The following is an 18511-nucleotide window of genomic DNA, read 5'->3' on the forward strand; positions in this document are numbered from 1 at the left end:
AGAAGGCTCACTCCAAACCCGCCTGTCCCGAGTACTGCTCAGCTACCGCATGAGACCCCACTCACTCACAGGTGTGCCCCCGGCTGAGCTACTCATGAAAAGGACATTTAAAACCAGACTCTCGCTGGTTCACCCCAACCTGCATGATCAGGTAGAGAGCAGGCGGCAGCAACAGAATGTAAACAATGATTGCGCCACTGTGTCACGGGAAATTGATCTGAATGACCCTGTGTATTTGCTAAACTATGGACGTGGTCCCAAGTGGATCACGGGCACGGTGATAGCTAAAGAAGGGAGAAGGTGTTTGTAGTCAAACTAGACAATGGACAAATTTGCAGAAAGCACCTGGACCAAACGAGGCTGCGGTTCACAGACTGCCCTGAACAACCCACAGCAGACACCACCTTTTTCGAGCCCACAACACACACCCAAAGGATCAACGACACCACCCCGGACCAGGAAATCGAACCCATCACACCCAACAGCCCAGCAAGGCCAGGCTCACCCAGCAGCCCTGCAGGGCCAACAACACGCCAGCCCAGCGAGGACACAGCCAATACACCAGAACAGACATTTGTATCGAGGCGGTCCACCAGGGAAAGAAAGGCTCTCGACCGCCTCACCTTGTAAATAGTTTTCACTTTGACTTTGCGGGGGAGTGATGTTGTGTATCTGTAAAGCATGCACTCCCATGTTCCGCCACCAGGGAGTGCATCCCCTGAAGTCCCAAGGGATCCCAGCATCCCTTGGGAGCACTGTATATAAGCCGGCCCCTAAGGCCTGTTCCTCACTCTGGAATGTCTTAATAAAGACTGAGGTCACTGTTACTTTAACCTCCCTGTGTGCAGTCTCATCTGTGTTAGGAACACAATACATTCATTGTATTCCAGGCTCATAATAACACTAAGTTACAATAATCCTAAAAAACAAATGCAACTGAATTCTAATTGGTGGGAGGGCGGCGGGGGGGGGGGGGGGGGGGGGCTGCGGTTTGGTGTGCAATAAATTAGAACAGTGTCCTTCCTATCTGGAACCTAGTTTCAGATTCAGTACAATCGGCTGCATATAGGATCTTAAATGAAAGATGTTTCAGCAGCCTCACCTAATTCATGGTGAACATGAGTACACAGCGCAAAACTGCTCACAGTTTGGCATTGAATTGACATTCAGAGAGCCAAAAGAATTGCTGCATTGGGGAATGGAAAATAAATCACACCGGTATGGAACGGGGTTCTTGGAAGGTTGTTTTTAAGGAACTTTTGGAGTTGAAATTCCGTTGGCTACACTATTGGTGCAGAATTTGCGATAAGCAGTGAAGCGACAGAGCCCTAGCAATCTCTATGATGTGAATTCAACTGTCCCGACCGTTGTTTGAATCTGGTGCTAAGTCAAGTGAATCTCTAGCATCCAGCAACAGTGATGTAATCAAGCTGGCTAAGCAGCTAATCACATTGAAGAATTCTCACGGACAGCAAACCAGTAAGCCAAATGCACAGATTCTTAATTTTACAGAGAGCGAAAAAAAGATTGCGTCATACACATAGGATTAAGTTAGAATCTGAAATATAAACAAACTTATAATAAGAAAAAAATATTATTTTAAAAACCGTGCAATTATTAATCATAGTAATGGAAAAATGTAACATTCCACAAATATAAAATTATTTTTTCAGGGCCAGAACGGTTGTTCATCAGCCAATGCACCATTAAAAGCCCAGTTACACTTCTTTCAACAAGGCTTAACATTTTCGGGATAGGAGGGTGTTTAACGGCAATATTCCAGCGTAATAGGGAAAGTTTTCATCCTTCAGGATGATTTCAATTGATTGCCGGCTATGGGGTGTTCCACAGCGCAACCTGTGGCGGAGCAAGGAATGACTGACTGCAACTTCTGGATTGTCGCATTTATCTGCGAATGCCCTAAATCCTGAAGTTGCCATCAGTTTCAGGGGGATATTGAGGGCGAAAGCTAACAGGTTTGCCATCAGTACCACTGCAAAATCCAGACCATGTATTTGTGCTGGTACATTTCGCGCTACCAGTGCAGTGAGGGAATTTCTGCAGGGCCTCGATTATACAGCGCTAATACATTCCCATCGGGATTTGCACTCTGTGCTAAAGCAAAATTTCCTGGGCAAGAGCATGATTATGCTGGAGCAACTCTTTAAAGCAGCACTTGCACGTCTCAGTGAAATCAGGCATTTTCTGCGGTGTGTTTATGCTGAGATGAGGCAGGAGTTTGCCAATGTCCAGAGGCAGCCTACATTGGATGACGTATCTTAGCAGTGTGGCAATAAAGTTGAAAGCAAACAAAAGGGAACATATTGATCCAATCCAAAGAAACAAGCACTGTAGGAATGTAAAGAAACCAAAAATAGCCCAGTAGTGTGGACTAGTCTGACGAAAAGATTAGGACAGACAGTTTTAAAATGACTTTGGGTGGCTGTGCAGAGTTCTGCTTTGTTCCAGCTGACCTCATGCTAATAGCGCAATGACTCCAAATTGCAACCCCAGTGTTCCTTAATATCAATCTCACAAGAACACAGAACACGCTCCTAAATAAATGCATTAATGAGGCTTACATAATGGAACAGGGCATGCCTCCTGCATTTCCTTCCCAACCCATTGGAAAACCCAGGGCACGTGGAGATCAATCTGTGTTCATGAGAAGAATTTCAGCCCCTGCAACAGAGTAGACGGAGCTTTCCTGTGCCTTTCATTCTGCTCTGTAAAACCTGAAAGTATGTGATACTGACCAGTAGTTGAAAAGGGTTACATTTCCATTAAAAAGAGTTACATTTCCAGTCACTGATGTCTTTCTCTTTGACAGGCACAACAATTAAATAGATTTGAGTCAGGTATTTCACGCCATTCGTGATACCTTAAATAGTTCCCTGCTTTTGACATTCAGAAGACACTCTAGCTTGTTTTTATGTTATGACCAATAAATATTCAGTCTGACAGATGAAGGCAAAACAGAATTTTAAACTAGTCTGAAATTAATCCTGAATAAAATTGAAGGCGACCTGATTCAAATGTGGTAGCTTTAGAAACATATTCCATCATGTGATGTTGAGATTTTTGCTTTTTAGTTCGATGTGACGTGTGACTTTGTGATGTGCATCCATCTATCCAGTATGATGATCTAGCCTGGAGGGAGTTGTAGCTTCCTCTGGTGCGTTGATATCATCAATTTTTAAAAAGTGGTTGCACCTACATTATAGATTACATAGACAACCACTCCAATGGCATATGTTCTTAACCGTGATCTTTCATGAAGATTAAACTGTTTTATTTTATACAAGGCTAGGTGGGAAAGTTACAAAGCTATGTTGAGAAGGTAGGCTGTGAGGAGGACACAAAGAGGCCGCAAAGGTATATAGATAGACCAGTTAAGTGACCGATGGAGTACAGTATAATGTGGGGAAGTATGAAATTATTCACTTTGGTAGGAAGAATGGAAAAGCAGAATACTTTTTAAAAAGGTGAAAGACTAGTAAATGTTGGTATTCAGAGGAATTTGTTGGTCCTTGTACACGAATCTCAGAAAGCTAACATGCATGTACAAGCAATTAGGAAGGCAAATGTTATAATAGGCTTTATTGCAAGGAGGTTGGAGTATAAGAATAAGAGAGTCCTGCTGCAATTATATAGGGCTTTGGTGAGACCACACCTGGAGTACTGTGTACAGTTTTGGTCTCCTTACCTAACGAAGGATATACTTGCCTTAGAAGGGTTGCAACGAAGACTCACTAGATTGATTCCTGGGATGAGAGGGCTTTCCAATGAGGAGAGATCGGGTAGAATGGGCATATATTCTCTGGAGTTTACAAGAATGAGAGGTGATCTCATGGAAATTAATTAAATTCTCAGAGGGCTTGACAGGGTAGATGCTGAGATGGGTGGAGAGTCTAGAACTTGGGGTCACAGTCTCAGGATAAGGGGTCAGCCATTTAGGACTCAGATGAGGTGCAACTTCTTCACTCAGAGGGTTGTGAATCTATGAAATCCTCTACCCAGAGGGCTGTGGATGATTAGTCGACGAGTATATTCAAGACTGAGATCAACAGATTTTTGGGCACTAAGGGAATCAAGAGATATGGGAATAGGGTGAGTAAGTAGAGTTGTTGTAGAAGTTCCGTCATGATCTTATTGAGTGGCGGACCAGGCTCGCTGGGCTGTATAGCCTACTCCATTAGAATTTAAGTACGATGCTGAATTTCTACTAGGCAAACAAATACGGTTTCCCTACTCCCTAATGTAGCCTTAAAACTCAGATTGGATTTGAAAGACATGAATTTGTCTTAAATTCTAATGAATGTTGAATATTCCTCGAATTTCAGTCTTAAGGTTAAATAGTACTTTAGAATTAATCAATGGTCAGAAACAGGATAGGACAGGACTGAGAGTAAGAAAGGTATGGGACCCCAGGATGCAGTGATGGAGGAGCCTCAGCCCTTGACCCCATCCAACAGGTACGAGGTACTTGCTCCCTGTATGGATGAGGAAAAGGACTGCAGTGAGGATGGGCAAACTAACCACAGCACCATGGTACAGGGGGCCATCCAAGTGGGGGGAGAAGGAAGGAATGTGGTAGTGGTAGGGGACAGTATAGTCAGGGGGATAGATACTGTTCTCTGCAGCCGCGACAGGGAGTTCTGGAGGCTGTGTTGCCTGCCCGATGCCAGGGTTAAGGACATCTCTTCGTGGCTGGAGAAAAACTTGGAGTGAGAGTAGGAGAAGGCAGTTGTCATGGTCCATGTAAGAACCAATGACATAGGTAGAGCTAAGAATGAGGTTCTGCTGAGGAAGTTTGAGGAGCTAGGATCTAAATTAATAAGCAGAACCTCAAGGGTAATAATCTCCACACAGCACTACCCCCAGTCATCAAGATCCATGGCGTGGCCCTGGACAACGTGGACCACTCCTCACACCTTGCTCGGGAGCCTCTTATCAACAAGAGCAGACATTGATGAAGAGATTCAACACCGCCTCCAGTGCGCCAGTGCAGCCTTCGGCCGCCTGAGGGAAAGAGTGTTTGAGGACCAGGTCCTCAAATCTGCCACCAAGCTCATGGCTCAGAGACATGGACATGTACAGTAGACACCTCAAGTCGCTGGAGAAATACCACCAACAATGTCTCCACAAGATCCTACAAATCCCCTGGGAGGACAGACGCATTAACAATTGCGTTCTCGACCAGGCCAAGATCCCCAGCATTGAAGCACTGACCACACTTGATCAGCTCCGCTGGGCAGGCCACATTGTTCGCATGCCAGACATGAGATTCCCAAAGCAAGTGCTCTGCTCGGAACTCTTTCACGGCAAACAAGCCAAAGGTGGACAGAGGAAACGTTACAAGGACACCCTCAAAGCCTTCCTGATAAAGTGCAACATCCCCACTAACACCTGGGAGTCCCTGGCCAAAGACCGCCTTAAGTGGAGGAAGTGCATCCAGGAGGGCGCTGAGCACCTCGAGTCTCATCACCGAGAGCATGCAGAAATCAAGCGCAGGCACCGGAAAGAGCGTGCAGCAAACCTGTCCCATCCATCCTTTCCCTCAATGACTATCTGTCCCACCTGTGACAGGGACTGTGGTTCTCATATTGGATTGTTCAGCCACTTAAGGACTCATTTTAAGAGTGGGAGCAAGTCTTCCTCGTTTCCGAGGGACTGCCTATGATGATGATGAATCTATATTAATGACCTAGATGCAGGGACTGAGTGTAAAGTATCCAAGTTTGCTGACGATACAAAGCTAGGTGGGATAGTAAGCTGTGAGGAGAACACAAAGTGTCTGCAAAGGGATATAAATAAATTAAGTGAGTGGGCAGTGAGGTGGCAAATGGAGTATAAGGTGGGGAAATGTGAGGCTATCCACTTAGGTAGGAAGAAGAGAAAAACAATTTTTTTAAATGGTGAGAAACTTTTAAATGTTGGTGTTCAGAGAGATTTAGGTGTCCTTGTGCAAGAAACACAGAAAGCTAGCATGCAGGTACAGCAAGCAATAAGGAAGGCAAATGGCATGTTGTCCTTTATTGCAGGGGGATGGAGTATAAGAGTGAGGAAGTCTTGCTACAATTGTACAGGGCCCTGGTGAGACCACACCTGGAACACTGTGCACAGTTTTGGTCTCTTTATCTAAGGAAGGATATACTTGCCTTGGAGGTGCTACAACAGAGGTTTACAAGATTGATTCCTGGAATGAGAGGACTGTCTTATGATGAGCGATTGTGTAGAATGGGCCTATACTCTCTGGAGTTTAGAAGAATGAGAGGTGATCTCATTGAAACATACAAGATTCTGAAGGGTATTAACAGGGTAGATGCCGAGAGGTTGTTTCCCCTGGCTGGAGTGTCTAGAACTAGTGGACACAGTCTCATGATAAGGGGTAAACCATTTAAGACAGAGATGAGGAGGCATTTCTTCACTCAGAGGGTTGTGAATCTTTGGAATTCTCTGCCCCAGAGGGCTGTGGATACTGAGTCTCTGAATACATTCAAGGCTGAGATAGATAGATTTTTGGAGTCTAGTGGAATGAAGGGATATGGAGATCAGGTGGGAAAGTGAAGTTGAGGTCGATGATCAGCCATGATCTTACTGAATGGCGGAGCAGGCTCGAGGTGCTGTAGGGCCTACTCCTGCTCCTATTTCTTATATTCTTATTATGTAAAAGAATGATACAAATTGTTAAAAATCAGATTGTTGTGATGCTTCAGAATAATGTAGACTGAAGAACTTTAACTAATTTGTGACTCAGAATTCTACCTATGCTTTCTTGCCTGAAATCTATGGCCCCAAAATTGGTGACCTGTAGGGCCCGCCCATTTTTCGGCGGTCCCCAGGCGGCACCTACCTTTTTGGCGCCCGCTGCCGCTGGGTCCAGTCGGGAACCAGTTTCGCCTCGGTACTGTGGACGGCAGCAGCAGTGGCAGGTGGCGGGAGTCGGCGGATGGGTGCGGGCGATAACGGGCGGTAGCATCACTGGGTGGGAGGTGCAGGCCTCTCGAATTGGAGAACTTCGGAAGCCCTGCACTGCGCATGCGCGAGATTTGTTGGGGGTTTTTCTGTAGTTCTATTAGTAAGCCGACATTAGTTTTGCTGCGATTGAGGCTGCTGGGTCATCTATGCGTGCACTTAAATGGTGATCACTCTCTTGCACCTGCCAGTTGTAGAGGGGAGAGTGTAGGAGATACACAGCTGCAAACTTTTCATGAGCTATTCCTTAAGTGAGCTAACATGAGTGGAAAAAAAGCATCAAAGAAGACTGTTAAGATCAGGTCCAGAGCTCCCTGGTTTAACGATGAGGAACTTGTATCAGAGGTATAAAGACCTCACCCGGATTGGTTGTGACAAACCTCCACCACCCCAATACAGATGCATTTTGAGGAAGATTGGTAAGGCCATGTCCTCAATGGGCAACATTAAGCGAGATGGAAACCAGTGTAGGAAACATTAGGACGATGTGGTGGCGTCAGCAAGAGTGAGTAAACATTTATGGGACCCCTCCCGTACAACTGCAAAAGGTTATGCTCCCAGATGTGTGTGGGGCATGAGCAAAGGGGGTAAAGGCTGCAACATTTCTTTCTGCAGAAGAAAAATACTTCCAAGGCAGCAAGCCCCAGTGCCACTGGAGGGGGCCCAGCAGAGGTGATAGAGTTGAGTAGCCTGGAGGAGCATGCCTTGGCATTGATGGGTGACCACCACCGTGCAACCACAAAGGGTGATGCAGATCCCGTGCTGGAGCATGGTAAGGTTATAATAATCTCCGGTGTGAGTAATGCTAATGGCATGAAAGGTCATGCACTGTCAAGGCAAATGCATTTTAACGCACAGTTTGTCGGCCATTATTGGTGTGCCCATGTAGAAATGGAACTCCTTGATGGCACAACGTGAGATGAGACGGCTCACATGTCAGCTTGATCAACTCCCTTGCAGATGGTGAGTCAGACAGCATTGATCAATGCACACCATCCACCTCTGGCGCTCAAAGGAGGAGAAGTTTGACCTCAGCATCTCCCACCCCAACGTTGTCCCCAGCCCAAGACAACGGTCCTTCCTTCAGCCCCCCATCCCCCCGCCCCCCCCCCGCAACAATCACCCATTTCCACCGCACCCAACTCCGCCACCCAGAGTCACGAAGATCAGGCGAGAGAGGAGGCAGACGGGCCCGTGTTTGAGCCCCTTGAGGTCGAGGAGCTGGAAGAGGATGACACCAGCCTGCTGCTATGTGTACCACCTGTCCGGAGAACTTCGGCATCGGGTTCAGAATTCATGGGCTTTGAACCGGATGCAACACCTCCAAGCACTGCCAGGCGCTGATCCAATCAAGGCACGTCAATCCACAATGACCCAACAAGCCGCTGAGGTTGCAGGACGGCTCACAGGAATTCACGAGATGGTCCAGCTATCGAAGATGAGCGTCGACCTAGATTGCGAGCTGCTGCAGACCATGGCTGGGGTAGGTGCCAGCATCGAATCCCTCGCTCAGCACCATTCTGACAGCATGGACCGGCTCATTATTGCGGTGGAACGCAACACCCAGTCTGTTGAGGTGATGAGGCAAGCGATGGCTTTTGGGCAGGTCGTGCAAGCCCCCGACCCCACACCCTCAAGGCAGACAGATCCAGAGGAGCCGGAGATGCCGGTGCCTTCAGCCCCTCGCCCCCCCCCCCAACTTCTTGCCAAGACGGATACATCTGCAGAGATCCGGTTGCCCTCCTGCACAACCTGCTCAAGCAGAGGCAGGAGGGGCAGGGTTGCGGAACACCGTCTTGAAGGTGGGGCAAAGAAGAGGACGATGGGCCTTACACCAAGGGGGGGGGGGGGGAAGAGAGGTGGTGGTAGCGGGATGAGGGGCGGGTGTTGGTGGTGGAGATGTTTGTGAATGTTATAAGGTTATGTCACTTTTGTAATTATGCACTTTTAAATACAGTCACAATGTTCATTCTCTCTTGGTCAGTGTCTCATTTCCACGAAATGTGTGGTGCCTTGTGAGGAACACACAGCTGTCCCTCAGGTGTTCTGCTGTATTAGGAATATATTGCCCTCCACATATAATTCCACTGTATAATGAGTCCTGTCATCAGGTCATCATGACACAAGAAGTAAGGGTCACCAATGCAGAAAGGCAGCCATTCAATCAGAGTCACTTGAACTACTTGCAGGGCACACATTAAGGCTTGCAGGTCAAGTCACTTTTTAAGATGCCAAACATTGCGGAGTGCCACCCCTGCAACTACATTGCAGTCCAATATATGTATTTTCCCCTCTTCCACACCTCATGTTCTCAGTATCAGTTGCAGCGATCTGCCATAGCTTGACATCTTATAACGTTCGCTTAATAACTCTGGCATAAGCTCGTACCATCTGCGCAGTCACAATCAATAGGTTCTGCATGAAATGGTCTCCAAACTCTTGCAGGGCATCTCCATTGAGCCTTTACCATCTTCCGCTACTCATTGCCACTTCCTCTAACACACCTTCCCTTCAACGGAGTCATAGGGAGTTAGATATCTGAATTCTCTATGGGCGGCTTAAGGTCTATCACCTCACTGTTTATATGCCACTGATAATGCTGCAGCATCTGAACGATATCCAGGAAGTGCAGCACTGAGCGATTCTCCCTGCCGCCCGACTCACAACCAGCTCAGACCAGCTTTTTGCCAGCAGTCCTTATGGCAGGCGGCAGGGTGATCTTCGTGCGTCGTCGCTGAGGAAAATGCCGGATTTCCAGCCTCCGGCATGGGCGGGCAGCAGGACGGCGTGCCGGCGGAACCTACGCAACCAATCCACTGGTGGGCGGAACGTGGGCGGCACCGGAGGAATCACCGAATAAAACTTCATTTCCGGCGGAACCTTGGCGGATGTGGGCGGAACTTCCACCAATTTCGAGCCCATAGTATCATAAAGCAGCTAAATAATTTATTGCATTTGATCTACGGACAGCTTAGATTGCGCATATTTTTTAAGGTGATTGGCAAAATAACCAGAGGCAACATGAGGAAACATTTGTTTGCGCAGCGAGTTGTGGTGATCTGGAATATACTTCTTGAAAGGGCGGTGGAAACAAATTCAATAATAATATTCAAAAAAGAATTGGATAAATACTTGAAGGGAAAAATTACAGAGCTATGGGAAAAGAGCAGGGGAATGGGACTAATTGGATAGCTCTACGATAGAGCTGGCACAGGCACAATGGGCTAAATGGTCTCCTGTGCTGTATCATTATATGATTCTAATTCCCCTTTGATTTCCTTCCTTCCTCTTCTGAATGTTGTAATGACTCAAGTGTCTTGTTACTGTAAACTGCCTCAGGTGTAACCCTGATCCAACTTTATTTGTGCCCAAAGTACCCGCGTGACATAGTACCCGCGCTTATATACCAGTGACCGCGCATACACGCATACAGCTCGATGACCTCCGACAGTGGCGCCCTCTCGTGTCTGGTGACCCCAAGCATCATACATAACAACATCCCCCTTTCAAGATCTTAATATCAGTCTCTTTACAAATTAAGACGGTCTGGGACTTTCTGCTCACGAGTTGATCGTCTCAGTTCAACTTTAGTTCTGCGCGAGCATTCTGAGTCAGTTGTGACTGAAGGCTGAGTAACCGATCTGATGGGAGTGGTAATGACCACATCAGAGACTGAAGATCCAGGTTCAGTAATGACAGTGGACTCCTCTGATGAATGAACATTGGTTGATTGGTCACTGACTGCATCTTCCTCAAACGGTTTCAGTTCATCCATGTACCACAGTTTGACCTGATCAATATGTTTCCTGCATGTTTGCCCATTCTTGAACATGACAATAAACACTCTGTTACCCTCCTTGGCTGTAACAGTACCAACGATCCACTTTGGACCTTGACCATAGTTCAGTACATAAACCGGATCGTAGACAGAGATGTCACGTGATACAGCAGCACGATCATGATACCATTGCTGACTTTGATGTCTGTTTTCAACACGATCATTCAAATCAGGATGAACAAGAGAAAGCTTGGTCTTGAGAGTTCTCTTCATCAGTAGCTCAGCAGGGGAACGCCAGTAAGCGTATGAAGTCTTGTCCTGTAACTGAGCAATATACATGACAAACGAGTCTGCAGTGAACCCTGAGTTACACATTTCATACTTTGCTTGATAGTTTGAACAGCACGCTCTGCTTGACCATTAGAAGCAGGTTTGAATGGAGCTGACCTCACATGTCTAATATAATTGAGTTTCATGAACTCCTAAAACTCATGACTTGTGAAGCAAGATCCATTGTCACTCACAACAATGTCAGGCAAACCATGAGTAGCAAACATGACACGAAGGCTCTCAATAGTAGCTGTAGATGTACTGGATGACATAATAATACACACTATCCACTTTGAATATGCATCCACCACAACAAAAAACATCTTTCCCAGGAAAGGGCCCGCAAAATCGATGTGGATCCTCGACCATGGTTTAGATGGCCACGACCAAAGACTCAGCGGAGATTCCACTGGTACTTAACTGCATGCAAGTATTGCACTGATGTACACATGATTCCAGATCAGAGTCAATTCCAGGCCACCATACATGAGACCTAGCAATGGCTTTCATCATGACAATACCGGGATGAGTGCTATGTAGTTCACGTACAAATTTTTCTCTACCTTTCTTAGGCATGATGACACGATTACCCCACAGTAAACAATCTGACTGAATGGACAGCTCAGCTTTGCGACGGTTGTAAAGTTTGGTCTCATCACACATCTCCATAGGTATTGCAGACCAATCACCACTGAGGACACGTTTCACAACCGATAAAATAGGGTCATGACTGGTCCAGATCCTAACTTGTTGAGCAGTGATAGGAGTTCCTTCACTCTCAAAAGTATCCATTACTAACAGTAGACCTGCAGGTTAAGGCTTCTCCATATCAGGTGTGGGCAAAGGCAGATGACTCAGTGCATTGGCACAATTCTCAGTGCCCGATCTATGATGAATAACATAATCATAGGCAGACAATGTCAACGCCCACCTCTGGATATGGGACGATGCATTGGTATTAATACCTTTGTTTTCCGAAAACAATGAAATGGATGACTTGTGATCCGTTTCGAGTTCAATATGAAGACCAAACAGGTATTGATGCATCTTTTTGACCCTATACACACAGGCTAAAGCTTCTTTTTCTACCATGCTGTAAGCTCTTTCTGCTTTTGACAAACTTCTCGAAGCATACACAACAGGTTGTAGCTTACCCGACTCATTTGCTTGTTGGAGTACACAACCAACCCCATATAATGAAGTATCACATTCCAATACAAGACGCTTACATGGATCATAATGAACAAGCAACTTGTTTGAACAGAGCAGATTCTTAGCTTTTTCAAAGGCTCTATCTTGAGACACACCCCAGACCCAGTTGTCGCCTTTTCTGAGCAGCATGTGCAGTGGCTCTAATAAAGTGCTCAATCTGGGTAAGAAATTACCGAAGTAGTTGAGTAGCCCAAGGAATGAACGCAGCTCCGTCACATTCTGAGGCCTGGGTGCATTTTTGATGGCCTTGGTTTTTAAATCAGTAGGCCTGATACCATCAGCAGCAATCTTCCTCCCCAGGAATTCAACTTCAGGTGCCCTGAAGACACATTTCGAACATTTCAGCCTGAGCCCCACTTTGTTCAGACGATGTAGGACTTCTTCAAGATTGTTCAGATGTTCAGCAGTGTCGCGACCTGTGACCAGAATGTCACCTTGAAACACGACGGTTCTAGGAACAGACTTCAGTAGACTCTCCATATTCCTCTGAAATATGGCTGCAGCCGAACGAATTCCAAAAGGACACCTGTTGTAGACAAACAGTCCTTTATGGGTGTTGATGCAGGTGAGTTTCTTCGAAGTGCCGACAAGCTCCTGTGTCATATAGGCCGACGTCAGATCTAATTTAATGAATGACTTTCCAGCAGCTAGCATGGCGAACAGGTCATCGGCCTTCGGTAACGGATCTTGTTTCAAAAATCGGTTAATCATAACCTTGTAGTCTCCACAAATCACTCTTCAACATAGGAACAATAGGACTGGCCCACTCGTTAAACTCAACCGGTGATATGACCCCTTCGCGTTGGAGTCTGTCAAGCTCAATTTCAACCTCCCTCATCATGTAAGGAACAGACCAAGCTTTATGATAGATAGGCCTTGCATCAGAATCCAGATGAATCTGCATCTTGGCTCCAGTAAAATTACCAATACCTGGTTCAAACCAAGAAGGAAACGTCTTCAACACTTGAGCACATGAAGTGTCATCCACTGAGGACAATGCTTTGATATCATTCCAGTTCCACTTGATTTTCTCGAGCCAATTCCTGCCGAACAGCATTGGACTATTACCTGGGATGATCCATAATGGTAGATCTTGAACCACACCATCATATGACACCTTGACTACTGCACTGCCAATCACTGGTATGAGTTCCTTAGTGTAGGTACGCAACTTGGCATTGACTGGACTCAGCTTATGCTTCACAGCCTTCGTGTCCCACAGCTTGTCGAATGTCCTTTGGCTCATTATTTACTGACTTGCACCCATGTGCAGCTCCATTGATACAGGCACGCCATTCAGCTTCACATTAACAATTATCGGCTGTCTCTTTGCCAAGAACGAACACATACCATACACTTCCTCCTCGGGTTGTGTATCCGGGCCAGTACTAGACTGGTCATCATCAACAATGTGATGAGCAGCAGCATGCTTGCTCAGTTGTGGGCACATTCTTTGAAGATGCCCCACTTTCGAACAGCCATTACAGGAGTATTGTTTAAACTGACACTGATGAGGCTGATGATTGCCCCCACAACGCCAACAGGGTGAAATCAGATTCATACCAGTTGGCAGACTCTGAGCAGCTACAGGTTTCACATAAGCAGTCGAATAGGCCCTGCCATAAGCAGCTCTGCCAGATGACACAATTTTGTTTACTGTATTTGCCGTGGAGCTCCGACTCTTCGATGATATCTGCCTCAAATTATCATCAGTCGTGATGGCCTTTCTCAAGTCCAGCTTCTCTTCGGCCAATAACATCCGGAGAATCACATCATGGTTGATGCCTATCACAAAGAAATCTCGCAACATGTCTTCCAACATGTTCCCGAACTTACACGGCTCAGCAAGACGGCGCAGGTCAGCGACGAATCCCAACACATCCTGGCCCTCAGCACGAACATGTGTGTAGAAGCAATAGCGTGAGATGATGATCCCCTCTTTTGGCTTAAGATGGTCACACACCAAAGCACACAAATCCTCGTACTCTTTGTCTGTTGGACATAAAAGCGAGAGAAGGTTCTTCATGAGGCCATAAATTTTCGGACCACAAATGGTGAGGAAAACTGCCCCGCGCCGAACTGCGTCATCCTCTCCCTCCATTTTGTTGGCCACAAAATACTGATCTTGCTGGTCGATAAAATCCGCCCAATCCTCGCCCTCCACGAATCTCTCCGGAATTCCAATAGTGCTCATTATACATGCAAAGTTACCTCGTCGCCAAAGGTAATGACTCAAGAGTTTTGTTACTGTAAACTGCCCCAGGTGTAAACCTGATCCAACTTTATTCGCGCCCAAAGTACCCACGTGACATAGCACCCGTGCTTATATACTAGTGATCGCGCACACGCGCATACAGCCTGATGACCTCTGACAGTGGCGCCCTCTCGTGTCTGGTGACCCCAAGCATCAATACGTAACAAATGTGCTAGCTTATGCTGTGGTAAGATTCATACTGCCTTCCAAGACCTCACCCAAGTGGTCATTCTTTATGTGTGAACCTGAACAGTGAGCGTCAGCAGGCTATTTCACGATGTGTGGCATCACAGCTGAGCGAAATCACATCTTCACATGTCCACTGAGGTGCATTTCCAGTAGGAGACACTGGACAACAAGCTGGTGCAGGAAACTTGACTGATCTTTCTCCTTCCTAGCCCAGGGACATTGAAAAGCCCTAATGCAGCCCTGGCTGAGATCAGCCAACTGAGTACAGATCAAATATGGAATCTGTAACCTTCCTACAGCAGGACGCTTCTTCATGAAAGATTCCAAGACTTCTACGTCCCTGTAATGCAGTATGAGCAATAGGCAAAGCAGAGGGGTAACAATAGAGAACTGAACCAAACCATTTCTAACACACACACAAACACACACATTCTTCCCTAAGGAGAACTATACAACCTTAAAGAGGCATAAGCGAAGCAAAATCTTTTCCGGCAGTAAATTTAAACTCCAGATAATGAGGCAGACTAGTATTAACCCATAGCCTTTGAACAGCCCACTAACCTGAAAAATCTGTAGAATATTATGTTTCTCCATGTACAGCACAGATCGAGTATATGGATCTTCAAAACAGCTTGAAAAAGTTTCTTCAGTAACTGAATGCTTCCGTGTCCTCTTAGCTGAACCTATAGGTTGAGCTGTAGGTTGAATTGTACTGTCAATTGTAAGCGGAATCTTAGGCTCAATTTCAGTTTCAACTATAGCCTCTGCTTCTGGTTCAGCTGCTAACTCCGCTTCTGGTTCAGCTGTCAGCGATGCTTCTGGTTCAGCTGCTAACTCCGCTTCTGGTTCAGTTGTAGGCAATGCTTCTGGTTCAGCTCCTAACTCCGCTTCTGGTTCAGTTGTAGGCAATGCTTCTGGTTCAGCTGTAGGTGACGCTTCTGGTTCAGCTGCTGACTCCACTTCTGGTTCAGCTGCTGATTCCGCTTCTGGTTCAACTGCTGACTCCACATCTAATTCAGCTGCTGACTCCACATCTAGTTCGGCTGCTGACTCCACTTCTGGTTCAGCTGCTGACTCCACTTCTGGTTCAACTGCTGATTCCGCTTCTGGTTCGGCTGCTGACTCCACTTCTGGTTCGGCTGCTGACTCCACTTCTGGTTCGGCTGCTGACTCCACTTCTGGTTCAGCTGCTGACTCCACTTCTGGTTCGGCTGCTGACTCCACTTCTGGTTCGGCTGCTGACTCCGCTTCTGGTTCAACTGCTGATTCCGCTTCTGGTTCAGCTGTAGGCAACACTTCCGATTCAACTGCAGACTCCACTGCGGACTCCGTTTCTGGTTCCTTCAATGTTGGATTGGGGTCATCGTACTTTTGATTTAAAAAATGTAAAAGTATATTGTTAATAAATATATAATTGTAACATTTTGATGAGAAACGGACAATATATTGATTCATTTGAATTTCCATTATATAATTAAACAAGCCAAGCTTATTGATAGTACCTAATACATTCTGCTCATGGTAAGGGCTGGCAAACCGCTCATGGAATGGAACATAATTCAAGAAGCAAACATACTATGAGATTAAGTTGTTACAGGTATCATTTTTAGCCCTTGCAGTAACTTAAACATTTACAACTGAACTTTCATTGCAATATCCTGACAGTTCATTCGGTATGAGGCTACAAAAGATAGTCGTCAAGGAAAGGAATGGCATCCATGGTACTTAGTGTAAAACTCAGGGCAATGGTGCGATATTGTATAATGTTTCACTGTATTGGGCACATGTGGGAATCATAGAATAGTTACAGCACAGAAGGGGGCCATTCGGCCCATGGAGCCCAGCCCACTCTCTGCAAGAGCACTTCAGCTAGTCCCACTCCCCCACCCTTTCCCGATAGCCCTGCAATTTTATTTCCTTCAGGTACTTATCCAATTCCCTTTTGAAAGCCACAAATGAATCTGCCCCCATCACCCACTCAGGCAGTGCATTCCAGATCCTAACCACTCGCTGCATAAAAAAGTTTTTCCTTATGTCGCCTTTTTATACTGTGTTTTTAGTATTAGCACTTAAGTGAAGGTGCAGTCAGTGAGAACCTGCCTTACGATTTTTCCTATCATCGTGCATTTCTTCTGGATCCTGTGCCAATCAGTACATGCCAATGTCTCTTTCGCTGGTGAAGTAATGCAAGAAGCAACAGACTACACTGAACGTAAGAATCTTTTGCACGACTATATTGCAACAATTGCTTGATCTGGCAAGGCATCAGAATGTTTGTTTCAACATCCCAGTAATCTGCTGCAGCATGATCCTAAGGGTTCCTCATTATACACAGGAAACTGTTGGAGAAAAATAAAAGGTGTTGAATTAGAGGAACCTTAGCAAATTGGATTAAAAACAAGTTAGAAGGAATAAACAAAGCAGGAGTTAAGGGCACTTGAAAGTGGATAACAATGTCCCATAGAGTTTGCGCTGTTTACTTCAATGATTTAGATATAGAGCTTGGAAGATTGGTGTCCAAAGTTGTAGAGGATACTAATATAGGAGGTATAGTAAATCAGTGTGGGGACCAAATGAAGCTACAAGGAGATATTTATGAGATGGTGGAATGGGCAAAGAAAAGTGGCAGATGAAATTCAATGTCAAGATAGGTGCACCTTGGTTTGTACACGAGATGTTGGGTAAAGCCAGTTGCAGATGTGGGCAAAAAGGGTGACATAGAGAAGGGTAATCAAGGGGGACTACAAGGCACTGAGGAGCAAATAGTTCCCCATGGTGGAACCAGTACAGGTATTAAGAATAGGCGAGCATGGAATGCGGAGGATTCTATAGTGGGCGGTGGGGGGGGTGGGGGGGAGTTGTGGGGGAGCCTAAATAGTTTATTTTGTAAATGTGATCCAGAGTCCTGAATGGTATGTTGCTTCCCAGGTTCCAGGGTTTGGAACATCACAGAGCAAATGAGGGAGGTTGCGGTTCATGTGAGAACAAATGACATAGATCGGAGTATGTTTGAGATTTTGCAAAGGGATTTCAAGGAATTCTAGATTATGGAGCAGAATCTCCAGGGTAGTAATCTCTGGATTACTCCCAGTGCCATGTGCTGGACCAGTCAGGAAGAGAAAAATTAGGATTGCAATGAATGACTGGAAGGATTGTGCAAAAGGGAGGGTTTCAGATTACTGTACAGATGGGAGGACCTTCACCTAAACCGGAGAGGCAACAGTGTCCTTCTAAAAAGGGTAAATAGGATACTGGGGAAAGATTTAAACTAGTTCGGGGATCGGAGGGGAAAATCTACACAATAGGTAAAAAAGGCTGGAACTTTAAACAGTACTGAGCGAGTGCTGCACTGTCAGAGGTGCCAACATTTGGAGAAAACGTTAAACTAAGGCCCTGTCTTCCCTCTTGGGTGCATGTAAAACATCCCATGGCATCTTTTGAAGAAGGGTAGGTGAGTTCTCCTGCCCAACATTTATCTTTCAGCCAACACCACCAAAAACAGATTATTTATCCATTCATATCACTGCTGTTTGTGGGACCTTGCTGAGTGTAAATTGCCTACCGCATTTCCTGAACTTCAAAATTACTTAATTGGGTGTGAAGCGTTTTGGGACGTCCTGAGGTAATGAAAGGCGCTATATAAATGCAAGTTCTTGCTTCGAACACCTCAGTCAAAAAATAGCAGTTATGACAATGTAGCACTTCTGAAATACTGCACTATAGTGTCAGCTCAGTTTATGCACTCAAGTCCCAAAGTGCCACCAATTGAG

The 18511-nt window shown here is 45.9% G+C and overlaps 1 protein-coding gene across 2 annotated transcripts in view; it reads right to left on the minus strand.

Annotated features, from left to right (window-relative positions):
* LOC139275706 (coiled-coil domain-containing protein 8 homolog) overlaps window positions 1–18511 on the minus strand; it is a 55498-nt gene that overhangs the window by 17787 nt on the left and 19200 nt on the right. The window contains exons 2-3 of one of the 2 annotated variants that reach the window (XM_070892884.1): window positions 15303–16109; window positions 2667–2735 (exon numbers count right to left, since the gene is read on the minus strand). In XM_070892884.1, the coding sequence (XP_070748985.1) occupies window positions 2676–2735; window positions 15303–16109 (867 nt within the window). In that variant the 3' untranslated portion in view covers window positions 2667–2675. Of the gene's footprint in view, window positions 1–2666; window positions 2736–15302; window positions 16110–18511 lie in introns of those variants that run through there. The other variant, XM_070892883.1, reaches the window with a different exon arrangement.

The sequence above is a fragment of the Pristiophorus japonicus genome, chromosome 11 (assembly GCF_044704955.1).
Source record: "Pristiophorus japonicus isolate sPriJap1 chromosome 11, sPriJap1.hap1, whole genome shotgun sequence".
Classification (NCBI taxonomy): Eukaryota; Metazoa; Chordata; class Chondrichthyes; family Pristiophoridae; genus Pristiophorus; species Pristiophorus japonicus.